General features: G+C 40.4%; 1 protein-coding gene across 1 annotated transcript in view; it reads right to left on the bottom strand.

Annotated features, from left to right (window-relative positions):
• Window positions 1-5,666: 5,666 nt before the first annotated feature.
• PLAC8 (placenta associated 8) overlaps window positions 5,667-13,678 on the bottom strand; it is a 31,412-nt gene continuing 23,400 nt past the window's right edge. Inside the window, exons 4-5 of the mRNA XM_043448270.1 lie at window positions 9,727-9,845; window positions 5,667-5,947 (exon numbers count right to left, since the gene is read on the bottom strand). Of these exons, the coding sequence (XP_043304205.1) occupies window positions 9,741-9,845 (105 nt within the window). The 3' untranslated portion in view covers window positions 5,667-5,947; window positions 9,727-9,740. The remainder of the gene's footprint in view (window positions 5,948-9,726; window positions 9,846-13,678) is intronic.

A 13,678-nucleotide genomic window follows, 5' to 3' on the forward strand; every position in this document is an offset into this window, starting at 1 on the left:
CAACAGAGAAGAAGACAAGAAAAATAAGAGGAATCAAGCCTCAGCCTTGATTAAACTTACAGCTATAGAAAATGTAAAGTGCTGCCTAGCTCCTATCCAGATTAACATAAAACCTTATACTAGAAGCCTGATCGCCTCAGTTCATGTTTCCTGATACATCATGTCTGGCCTCCAAACAAAAAATTACAAAGGATGATAAAAAGGAAGAAAAAAAACAACACAATTAGAAGACACAAATCAAGCATAATCAGACTCAGACATGGCAGAGACGTTGAAATTCTCAGAAGTTTAAAGCAGTGATGTTTAATTTGCTAACGGCTCTCATGGGAAAAGTAGACAACATGTCAAAGACAGATGTGTAGTGTAATCAGATTGAAATTTCAAAACTATAAAATTTTAGAAATACATATAATTGATACACTAAGAAAGGATGGAGAAAATGGAATCACAATATTTTTAATTAAAACCAGAGCATTAACAACAAAAAAATGTGAGGCAAAAACTGATAGAACTGCAAGGAGATATAGATGAGTCCACTATACTTGAAAACTTCAGCACCATTCTGTCAGCAGTGGACAGATTGAGCAGGTAGAAAATTACTAAGTACATAGTTGAACTCAACAGCACCATCAATCAACTGGATCTAATCTGATATTTCTAAACCACATCTAACAGAACACTCAAGCTCACAGAGAACATTCCCCAGAGCAGACCGTATCCTGGGTCATAAAACACACCTTAACAAGTTATAAAGAATAGAAATCATAAAATGTGTGCTCTCTGACCACAATGAAATGAAACTGGAAATAACAGAAACGTAGCTGGAAATTTCCTCAAAACTTGGAGATTAAACAACATACTTCTAAATAATATGCAGATTAAAGAAGAAATCTCAAGAAGAATTTGAAAATATTTTGAGCTAAATGAAAATACAACTTATCAAAATTTGTGGGATGCAGTGCATGTGTTAGGAAAGAAGAAAGATCTAAAATCAATAATTTAAGCTTCCACAAGAGGAAACCAGAAAAAAAGAAAATTAAAATCCAAAGTAAGCAGAAGGGATGAAATAATAAAAATCAGAGTAGAGTGTAAATCAGTGAAACTTGAAAACAGGAAGTTAATAAGAGAAAATCAATGAAATCAAAGCCTTTTTCTCTGAAAAAATGAATAAAATGGTTGACTCTAGCCAGATAAGGAGAAGACACAAATTACTAATATCAGAAATAAAGGGGGTCATCACTACAGATCCTATGAAGATTAGAGGAATAATGAAGGAAATATTATAAATAGCTCTATGCTGACAAATTTGATAACTTAGATGATATGGACTAATTCTATGAGAGATATAATCTACCAAATTCTCACAAAAAACAGTCTGAATAGGCCTATAACTATTAAATTTTTTAAATCAATGATTAATAACCTTCTATAACAGAAAGCACTGGGCCCTGATGAGTTCACTAGTGAACTTTATCAAACATTTAAGGAAGAAATCACACCAATTCTCTACAATCTCAGAAAATAGAAGCATAGAGAACACTTCTTCATTCTTTTTTTTAAAGGCAAGCATCATCCTTCCACCAAAGCCAGATAAAGATATTACAAGAAAGGAAAACTGCAGTTCTGTATCTATCATGAACACAGATGCAAAAATTCTTAACAAAACATTAGCGAGTCAAATCCAGCAACACATAAAAAGAATTATATGCCGTGACCAAGTGGGATTTATTCCAGGTGTATAAATTGGTTCAACATTAAAAAATCAATTAATGTAGCTCATCACATCTATAAGCTGTGGAAGAAAAGTTCTTTGGTCATACCAATAAATAGAGAAAAAGCATTTTTATAAAACCCAACACCTATTCATGATAAAAAATTTCAACAAGCTAGGAATACAGAGGAATTTCCTCAATTTAATAAAGAATATGTACAAAACCCCATAGCTAACTTCATAATGATGAGAAACTAGATTGCTAGATTCTTTCCCCTAAGATCAGGAATAAGGCAAAGCTGTCCACTCTCACCACTCCTATATTTTTGGCTGTGCCTGGGGGCTTGTGGAATCCCTCACCAGTTATTGAACCTGCACCCTTGGCACTGAAGGCAGAGTCCTAACTACTGGACTACCAGGGAATTCCCTCACCACTCTTATTGAACATTGCATTATAGTCCTGGGTGATGCCGTAAGACCAGAAAAGAAAGTTAACCTTTAAATACAAACTGGCTGCAGATGGTGACTGCAGCCATGAAATTAAAGACGTTTGCTCCTTGCAAGGAAAGCTATGACCAACCCAGAGAGCATATTAAAAAATGGAGACGTTACTTTGCTGACAAATGTCCATATAGTCAAAGCTATGGTTTTTGCAGTAGTCATGTATGGATGTGAGATTTGGACCATAAAGAAAGTGCCAAAAAATTAATGCTTTTGAACTGTGGTGTTGGAGAAAACTCTTGAGAGTCCCTTGGACTGCAAGGAGATCAAACCAGTCGATCCTAAAGGAAATGAGTCCTGAATATTCATTGGAAGGACTGATGCTGAAGCTGAAACTCCAATACTTTGACCACCTCATGCATAGAAGCGACTCCTTGGAAAAGACCCTGATGCTGGGAAAGATTGAAGGCAGGAGGAGAAGGGGACAACAGAGGATGAGATGGTTGGATGGCATCACCAACTCGATGGACATGAGTTTGAGCAAGCTCTGGGAGTTGGTGATAGACAGAAAAGCTTGGCGTGCTGCAGTCCATGGGGTCTCAAAGAGTCGGACACAACTGAACAACTGAACTGAACTCAACCGGGAAGGAAGAAATAAAACTATCTCTGTTCACAGTTGACATGATTATCTATGTAGAAAATCTCAAGAAACCAGAAGAAAAAATTCTTGCAACTAATAAGCAGTCATAGCCAAGTTGCAGGATATGAGATTAATATACAAAGGTCAGTAGCTTTCAGGACTTCCCTGGTGGTCCAGTGGTTACGAATCTGCCTTCCAATGAGGGGTTGCAGGTTTGATTCCTGGTCCAGGAACTAAGATCCCATGTGTCGTGGGGCAACTAAGCCTACACGCTGCAACTACTGAGCTCGGTGCCACAACTAGAGAAGCCCACACAGTGCAGTGATAGATCCTGTGTGCCGCGGTGAGGATCCTGAGTGCTGCAACTAAGACCCAGCACAACCGGATAGATATGTTTTAAAGGTCAATTGCTTATATATAAGCAATGAGCATTTGGAATTGGAAATTTGAAATAAGTATGTGTGTTTGAAGTAGGGAAAACAGGAACTTTGGAGAGTGAAAACATGGTGGGAGAATAGGCTAAAGAGGTAGATTGAGGTTACATCGTGAAGGATCAGGGAAATTTTTTTTAGGATGTTTACAATTTTCTCAAGGCAAGCAGTGTACAAGGATGGACTGGGGAGAAAGCAATGGGAGCTGGAGATACTAGAGGCTGAGAAACTAACTCAGGAGCTATAAACATGAATCTCAAAAGACGTAATGTGGGCTTGGACTACATTCTTGGCAGTGGAGACAAAGAGGAGAGGACAGAGTAATATATTCAATAATTGATCTCTTCAGTTCAGTCGCTCAGTCGTGTCTGACTCTGCGACCCCATGGACTGCAGCACGCCAGGCTTCCCTGTCCATCACCAATTCCCGGAGGCTGCTCAAACTCATGTCCATCGAGTTGGTGATGCCATCCAACCATCTCATCTTCTGTTGTCCCCTTCTCCTCCTGCCTTCAATCTTTCCCAGCATCAGGGCCTTTTCCAGTGAGTCAGTTCTTGGTATTAGGTGGCCAAAGCGATTTGCGTATGTATCTACTAGATGTCAGGCATTTTTCTAGGCACTGTGGATATAGGAACAAATAAAACAGATCATCCACTAGGGTTATCAAGTGGAGTTTAAGTGACAGAAGTTGGTGTCTGAGTAGATGTGAGGAGAAGGGAGAAGGGTGTGATGAGACAATTCAGGTTTCAATGGTATCTAGATTTATTACCTTGAAAACCTGGGTAGTGAAATCGTTTGACCTGTTGGATAGAGAGTGGGTAGGGGAACACCAAGAAGCACTTGTTTTGTAGGCAGTGGAAGAGACATTCTGAAGATCAATAGTACGGAAGAAACTAGAAATACAGTCCTCCTTGGTATATAGGAGGCATTTGAAGCTATGAGAATAGATGATTCTAAGAAGGAAATGGCAACCCACTCCAGTGTTCTTGTCTGGAGAATCCTAGGGGCGGCAGAGCCTGGTGGGCTGCCGTCTATGGGGTCGCACAGAGCCGGACAGGACTGAAGCGACTTAGCAGCAGCAGCAAGAAGACTATGCGGGGAAGCCAACGGCACCCCACTCCAGTACTCTTGCCTGGGAACTCCCATGGACAGAGGAACCTGGTGGGCTGCAGTCCATGGGTCGCTAGGAGTCGGATACGACTGAGCGACTTCACTTTCACTTTTCACTCTCATGCATTGGAGAAGAAAATGGCAATCCACTCCAGTGTTCTTGCCTGGAGAATCCCAGGGACAGAGGAGCCTGGTAGGCTGCGGTCCATGGGGTCACACAGAGCTGGACACGACTGAAGCGACTTAGCAGCAGCAGCAGCAGCAGTAGGAAGACTATGAGGTGTGAAAGGAGTGGACCCAGGATAGAACTTGGCAAAACACCTACATCTATAAGGCAAGTGAAAAAAGGGGGCGAAGGACTCAAGTTTGAGTGCCTATAAAGTTCCAGGTGGTTTTACATTTTTTCTCACTGAAATTTCACAATATACTTATAGTGAAATACCTACTTACAGTAGATATTTCTACTAATAGATATTTTTACTTATAATAGATATTTCTACTGGTCTGAAGGTTGCCTTCCCCCACCCTCCACCCCAACAAATGAAATGGACTCAGGAGTGTAGGGGGAGAAAGAAAGGAAATTAAGAAGTGAGATTTTCAGCAGGGCAAAATGTTGCAGAGGATAAACAGGACAAGAAATGTGAAAAAAAGAAATGATTGCTTCACACGTTTATCTATCAGTATTTAACCAAAATGGAATCATATTGAATTTGACAATTGAATTTTTATTACTTGCTTTGATACCTCATATGCAAAAGAGAAAATCAATAACACAACAATGAAACCATCAAGCATGCAGTTGGGAAGCAGAACCTAGTGCATTGTTGCTTTGCCAGCATTAATAATGCTTGTAAATAACACGAAAAGAAGGGAAAGCGTTGGTTAAATGTCCTGTAAGTGTCTTAGAACAGGGGTCCCCAACCTCTGGAATGTAATGCCTGATGATTTGAGGTGGAGCTGATGTAATAATAATAGAAATAAAGTGCACAATAAATGTAATGTGCTTGAATCATCCAGAAACCATCCTTCCCTCTCTCTCCTCCACCGGCCCCACCCCACCCCACCCCTACCCCCAGCCCCCATTCATGGCAAAATTGTCTTCCATGGAACCGGTTCCTGGTTCAAAATGGTTGGGGACCACTGACTTAGGATAGTTATCTGTAGTCTTTTTCTCTCTCCCTTAAACTTCTTAAATGAAAGAGAGCTGAATTGCTGTGGACCAAAATCTCCTGTTAGGAAAACAAACTATAAGAACAAAATTATGATATTGGCCCTTGGAATTGACTAATGACAGTAAGACATTTTATTGAGAGCAAAGAACTGTAAAGAATCATGCTTGTAAAATCTTTTATTTGATCATATTTTAAAATGTAATCAGAATTTATAAGCTGGAAAACTTAATAGCAAGGAGAAACTATGCTGGACCATTTGGCAAAACTAAGGGATAACACTCCTTTGAAATAAAAGTTCAGTTTGTTTTAAACCCCACTGATTGTGATTAAAAAGGTCAATTATATTTCAATTGCAGGAAGTGGAAAAGCTGAAGAGGTGTTGAGCTCTTCACCGGGTCAGGAGAGCGACCACAGAAGAAAGGGGGAGAAAGGAGCTCTCCACCTACGAAGGACACAAAAGAATAAGGTTAAATTTTCTCAATCTGCTTTTTAATTTTTAATAAAGATTTAATTTTAGAATCATTTTAGATTTATAGAAAAGTTGCAAAGAGAGTTCCCATATAACTGCACCAGTTTCCCTACTGGCTAGCATCTTACTATGGTAGGTGTATCACAACTAATGAACCAATGTTGATAGATTATTAATCAAAGACTGTCCTTTATTCAGATTGCTCAGTTTTTACATAATGTCCCTGTGCTGTTCCAAGATCCCATTCAGATAGCATATTACCTCTACTCATTAAGTTTCCTTAAGCTCCTCTAAACCGTGACTGCACATTTCTTGTTTCTGATGACCTTGACAGTTTTGAGGAGAATCTGCCTTAATTTTTGTATTTTGCAGAATGGGCCTCAGTTTTTTTGTCTGATGTTTTTATGATGGTTAGACTGGAGTTATGGGGTGTCGAGAGGAAGACCACAGAGGTAAAGCACCAGTTTCATCACATCATTTTAGGGGTACATGCTATCAACAGGACACCACTGATGATAACTGGCTAAAGTAATTTTGTCCAGTTTTTCCACCTGGTTAGTCTTCCAAGGTTATTCCCGCACCCCCTTCCCCTTTTCATACTGTACACTTTGAAAGTCACTATGCACACCATACTTAAGAGGTGGGAAATAATGCTTTCTTTCCTTATAGGAGGCACACCTTCATTAATTATGTAAAATTCTGTACTTCTGGGAAATCTGTCTATTCTCCCTTTTTAGTTGGTTCTTATACCTCTTTGCCTCAGTCTTTTTTTTTTATTTTAAATTTTCTCAGTCTGTTTTTAACATAAATCATATTATTCTTTAATCTTTATCTTTTGATTCTCCCATTACAGATATTTGGATATGTAAAGTTTTATTGTCAATGAATAATGTAGGGTCCAAGCTGATGAGCAAGAGTCAGGACCACTAAGATATTTTACATCAAACCAGCTTAAAAATTCAGAGAGATAGTTTCCTTGAAGTTAAAAAAAAAAAAAGGCTCAGATGCCAGGATTTATGTATGTGTGGATAGCTCTTAATGTTTTATCCAAATTGTCTCATGTGTTTATTTAAACAGTGTTGAAATGATGTAAGGCCACCTCTGCTTCTGACCTTACCCTGTCCAGTCTGTGTACATACCATTACCAGGTTAATTTTTCTAAAACATAACTCTACATATGTTACTCCTTTACTTACAACCTAAAATAATTCCCTTGCCTGAATGCTAAGTTGCTTTAGTCGTGTCCGACTCTTTGAGACCCTATGGACCGTAGCCCACCAGACTCCTCTGTCCATGGTATTCCCCAGGCAAGAATACTGGAGTGGGTTGCCATGCCCTCCTCCAGGGGATCTTTCTGACTCAGGGACTGTGTCTCTTATGTCTCCTCCTTTGGCAGTCAGATTCTTTACCACTAGGGCCACCTGGGAAGCCCCAAAATAACTCCCCAGTGCTTACCAAATAAAAGCCCAGATCATTAGCCTAGTTTTCATGACACTGCAGTAAAATATTTCATTTCTCATTATTTCCCCCCCTATGTGTTCCTGCCAAGAGGAACCTAAACTCATAAATATGTTTTTTCCTCTTTTTGCCTCTGTAGTTTCATTGGGCCTCCCTGGAGGCTCAACCGGAAAGCATCCATCTGCAGTGCAGTAGCCGTAGGAGACGTAGGTTCGATCCCTGGGTTGGGAAGCTCCCCTGGAGGAGAGCATGGCAGCCCACTCCAGTATTCTTGCTGGGGGAATCCCATGGACAGAGGAGCCTGGTGGGCTACGGTCTGTAGGGTCGCAAAGAATCCGACATGACAGAACGCCTTAGCATAGCACAGCACATAGTTTCACTCATGCTGCTGTTGAGAGGCAACACCCATCTCCATTCCTTAAATTCCCATCTTGAGTCAGAAATCTTCTGTTGGTCCCATCTGCTCTATTTCTACCCTTGTCCACCCTGCACTCTGCCCTGGGAGGCTGACCTGTGTACCCTAGCAACACCATCCTTGTCTCTGCCTTCCTGGTGGGTTCAGCCAATGGGAAGCCCAGAAGGACGTCAGAACGTGAGGTCAGGGCGCCTTCCCCGGTGACTCCTTCCTGCAGGGCTGCCCTGGGCTGCTCAGGTCCGCTCAGGGAAGCCATCATACAGCTTTCTCCTTTGGGATTCTAGTCACTGCTCCCTCCCCTCCTCCAGAGGCCCAGGGCTGGTCATGGTTCCCATCTCCTGTCTCCTCCCACCCACCCTGCAGGTGGTTTCATTAAATCCTTCTCTTCCCACAGCTTGGGTGCCACATATTTCCTCTTGAGACCCTGATGCTCACTTCCTCTTCAAAATCAAAAACCACTTCTTTCAAGAAACTTTCACTTGTACATCTCACAGAATATCATCTTTTCTACCTCTGAGCATAAAATAGCACTTTGTCTAAAGGCACTGGTAAAAGTTTGCATTTTATTAACGCTGTTTTTTGGAGTATAAAGTCTCAAAGGACAAGAGGACCAACTTATCTCCTTTTGTTCCCCCAAATCCTAACAGTGTCCCACACGGTACTAGGTGCTTGAGACATTATGTGCTACACACATGAATATTTAAAAACGCACCTTCCAAGTGTTATTGTTTGTTAACCTGTACAGAGTTCTCATTCACTTGAGAAAGGAAGTGGAATTTTTGCAAAGCATGGGAAAATTAATGTTTTCTTCCCATACTCAAGATACGTTCTATAGAAGATCATCAAAATCATGTTAAAAAAAAAAATCATGTTGATTTCTACTTTACTACATCCTCAATAGCGAATTCTGAGAATCTTGGAAGAATGAGTTGAAAAATAACTTGATTGAATTTCAGATGATGACATTCTACATAACATTTCCAAATATTCTATATAGAATTCCACCTCTTTCAAAGTCTACCATCCCCAATAAGACTTTTCTGTTTAACCTCACCTCAAGTATTGATATGCTTTATGCCACAATCAACCCAAATTTATGTAACATAATTTTCACTTGCTGTACTACTTTGTAATTATTTACCAGTTTCTTTTGTCAGTTTGTTTGTATTAGGAAGGAGCATGTATTCACTACTTTTGTATCTCACCACACTCTTGTATTTTATATATATATATAAAATACATATATATATATGCTTTTGCAAGTGGTGTTTCATTAATAGACCACTAGAATTCTGAGAAGTCTAGAAAAGTCATCCCTTTATTTATAAAAATACAGTTTCAATATATAGAGTTATGAACTGAATGTTTGTGTCCCGCTCCCAAAACTGGGATATTGAAACCCCAACCCCCAATGTGATGGTATTAGGAGTTGGAGCCTTTGGGAGTTAATAAGGTTTAGATGAGATCATGAAGGTGAGGTCCCCATGATGGGATTACTATCCTCATAAGAGGAAAGACCAAAACACTTTCTCTCCCTAGTCTTTGAAGACACAGCAAAAAGGTAGCCAACTGCAAGCTAAGAAGAGCACCCTCGCCAAGAAACTGAACTGGCTCATACCTTGATCTTGGACTTCCCACCATCCAGAACTGTGAGACATAAGTTCCTGATGTTTAACCTGTTCAGGCCTTTTTGTTATAGTAGCTTGAACAAGCCAGTACAGCTATCTTCTTCATAAGAAGAAATCAAAATCTATCTTTCTTTTAAGATAACATTTGAAAGACTTAAAGAACTGCTATTATTGAATTATTGTTCAAAATAATACTTTGTTTACAAAGCCCTTAATTACATTTCTAAACATTCACAGATTCTGGGACTTACCATTGATTCTTTTTTTAGAAAGTGCGATTGGCTCTCCTTCTGTTGATGTCTCTCTTGATTTGGCAAAGAGAACACAGAGGACAGCAAAGGGTCACCATGTAGTCATCACAAATGGATCCCTGTTGGAAAATAGAAAAGAAACAGAAATGTAAAAATCCACCTATGTGGAAATAAAGGCTCGTGGGTTTTCAAGACATTTTGAAGAGAAGCAGAAGTCGCTGATGCTTTGAATTTGAAGTTGGGATGGATACATTCAGGAAAACGTTAGCTGATTTATCCACATAACTCCTGTCTCTTTTTATCACATCAAATGTTTTCCTGCACTTTGTAATATTGAAAATAGAAGCAATCCAACCAGGAGCTTCCCTGGTGGTTCAGTGGTAAAGAATCCACCTGCCAATGCAGAAGACCCAGGTTGGATCCCTGGTCTGGGAAGATCCCACATGCTATGGGGCAACGAAACCCCTGTACCACAACTATCGAGGCCACACTCTGGACCCCAGGAGCTGCAATTACTGAGTCCATGTGCTGCAACTACTGAAGTCCATGCTCTCTAGAGCCGGTGCTCTGCGACAAGAGAAGCTACTGCAGTGAGAAGCCCACACACTGCGTAGCCCCCGTGTGCCGCAACTAGAGAAAAGCCTTCGCAGGAGCAAAGACCCAACACAGCCAAAAAAAAGTGAATACATAAAATTTAAAAAGGAAAAAGAGTCCATGAGGCAAAAGAGGTAAAATATTAAAGAGAGGTGAAAGATTGAAAAAAAAAAAAGAAGAAAATATCCAACAAACTATCAAAGGAAGGTAAAATAAACAGTTTCAGGAAGTAAAATCTCAAAATTCTTTTCTCCTGTACCCTTTCCCTGCATCAGGAAGCTCCTAGCGGGTGCCCCCACCAGAATGAAGAAGCAAACTAAGAAAGAAGAGGATGTGGGGTATAAGAAACCAGAACCTAACATGCAGGACTGGTTAAAGGAATCCCCAGGTCAAGATGATGGAGATGGCAGGGCGGAAGCAGAGCATGAGGAATGGAAAACTGGTTCAAAGGGTAGCAGGTCACGGAGTGATTTCATCAAGAAGATGAAGGTGATAGGATGTCTGTGTGATGTTTAGGGAAGAGATTTAGAAAACTGGAAAGAGTTTGGGATTGGATTACTTCTAACTAAGTAAATGGAAAACTCCTAATGAAAAAGTCAAGAGTTATTAATAGTAGGAAAAACTAAGTTTAGTAGAAAAGGCAATCATTGTTCATTACACAATTCAACTCAGCTCTGAAGAGCAAATATAGGTGTCATAATGTAAATGCTAAATATGGACTTAGCCAAAATTATATATAATCATATTGGAGGGGGGCTTCCCTTGTGGCTCAGCTGGTAAAGAATCCACCTACAATTTGGGAGACCTGGGTTTGATCCCTGGATTGAGAAGGTCCCCTGGAGAAGGGAAATGCTACCTACTCCGATATTTTGGCCTAGAGAATTCCATGGACTGTATAATATATGTGCTGCCAAAGCGAGCACTCCATGGACTGTATAGTCCATGGGGTCACAGAGAGTTGGACAAAACTGAACAACTTTCACTTCATATATTGGAGGGAGTGGGGTAGGGGTAGAGTGCATGTCCGTGGTGCAGAAGGGGGAGAAAACAGAACTAAATTCTCATCTTCCATGATGGGAGGCCCCTAGACAACGCCCCCAACTGAACAGTCAAAAGGTAGCAATACAAGTCTACAATTTGGAGATATGGAGGAAAACAGCTCTGGGAAAGAGGAAATGGGGAATAGAAGTTTGGGGACTATTATTTTTCTCAACAAACCTTGTAAATTAGGTAATTTTAACAACTATGTGCTTGCAGAGCTTTGTTAAATAACATTCAAGCCGCACTAGAAAATAGGGCTGGGGGGACTTAGTGAGCCAGAAATCTTCAGAAATTTTTGAAAAAAAAAAATGAAGCAGATGGGATTATGTTGATGGAGAAAAGTAAAACAGAACTCAGGAACATGAAACTTAACATAATCAGGGGCACCGCGTTAGATAAACCCCAAACCTAAACCTGTGAGATCAGAAAGGAGGAAGGAACAGGCTGGGGAATGAAAGACGGGAGGGTAACTGAAGCCAGCTTTTGTGGCTGGGCCAGCCCAGAACGGCCAGCTGCGGCCTTGCCTGGGGCACAGTGCAGAGCAGTTTAACGGACAACCTCATGTGGGCTTTGGGGCCCCAGCAAAGAAGAGGGGTGAGATAAGTGGGGAGCTATTCACCCATTGCATAAGAGGCCAGGCTCCCAAGGACTCACCACAAAAGTGTTAAGAGAAACAGTAAGAGGTAAAGACATTTTAGCACAGCAGAGACATCTAAATCATTCCCACCGATGAGACAGGCAAATTGTTCTATGTTTCCTATTCATCAAATGTTAATTTTTCCTACCTTTTTTTTTTTTTTTTTTGGCTGAATAGACCTTTCCCGGTTCCTTTTGTTCCCTTTGCTGTGCTATGCTTAGTCGCTCAGTTGTGTCCGACTCTTTGCCACCCCATGGACTGTATAGCCTGCCAGGTTACTCTGTCCATGGGGATTCTCCAGGCAAGAATACTGGAGTGGGTTGCCATGCCCTCCTCCAGGGGATCTTCCCAGCCCAGGGATTGAACCCAGGTCTCCTGCATTGCAGGCAGTTTCTTTACCATCTGAGCCACTAGGGAAGCCCTTTGTTCCCTTTAGCAGTAATTTTTTTTTTTTAAGATTTTTTTTTTTTTTGGATGGGGACCGTTTTTAAAGCCTTTATTGAATTTGTTACATTATTGCTTCATTGTTTCATGTTTTGTTTCTTTGGCCTTGAGACATGTGGGATCTTGGCTCCTTGAGCAGGGATCGAATGCCCCACCCTACGTTGGAAAGTGAAGTCTTAACCACTGGACCATTAGCGAAGTCCCCTTTTAGTAGTTTCAGATGTTCCACAACTAATTTTTATCCTTTTAGTGATGATCCTGAAATTTTTACCCACAACTTAATATTATATTTATCTTGAGATTCATCCAAATTGTGTTTATCAATAGTTCATTCCTTTTTATTGTTGAGTAGTATACTATTACATGGATAGATAGACCACAATTTGTTTATTCATTCACCTGCTGGGGGACATTTGGGATGTTTTTTCAGTTTTTGGCTATTGCAAGCAAAACTACTCTAAATATTTGTGTACAAGTCTTGATATGGATATGTATTTTTGCAGGGTAGATATCTAGGAGCAGAATGGCTGGGCCAAAAAGCAGGTGTATGTTTAACTTTTTAAGAAACTATATTTTACACTCCAACCATCAGTGCATGAGGGTTTCGGTTCCTCCATATAAGCTAACACTTGGTGTGAGTTAGTCTGTTTATTTTAGCTGTCCCAATAGATATATGGCAGTACCTCACTATGGTTTTCATTTGCATTTCTCTAGTGACTGATGATGTTGAACATCTTCTTATGTACTTATTTGCCATTCAAATATTTTCTTTTTTTTTTTTCTAATTTTTTTGGGGGTTAAAAATACTTAGCATGAGATCTGCCTTCCTAACACATTTTAAGTGTACACAACAACTTGATGAATCCTCAAAAAATCATACTGAGTGAAAGACGCTGCATAAAATAGTACACTGTATGGTGAAAAGTGAAAGTCGTTCAGTCTTGTCCAACTCTTTACAACCCCATGGACTATACAGTCCATGGAATTCTCCAGGCCAAGATACTGGAGAGGGTAGCTGTTTCCTTCTCCAGGGGATCTTCCCAACCCAGGGATTGATCCAAGCCTTCCGCATTGCAGGCAGATTCTTTACAAGCTGAGCCACTAGTAAAGCCCAAGAATACTGGAGTGGGTAGCTTATCCCTTCTTCAGCTGATCTTCCTGACCCAGGAATTGAACTGGAATCTCGTGTACTATAGGCGGATTCTTTACCAGCTGAGCTACGAGGGAAGCCCACAC

This window comes from Cervus canadensis, chromosome 26 (genome assembly GCF_019320065.1).
Source record: "Cervus canadensis isolate Bull #8, Minnesota chromosome 26, ASM1932006v1, whole genome shotgun sequence".
NCBI lineage: Eukaryota > Metazoa > Chordata > Mammalia > Artiodactyla > Cervidae > Cervus > Cervus canadensis.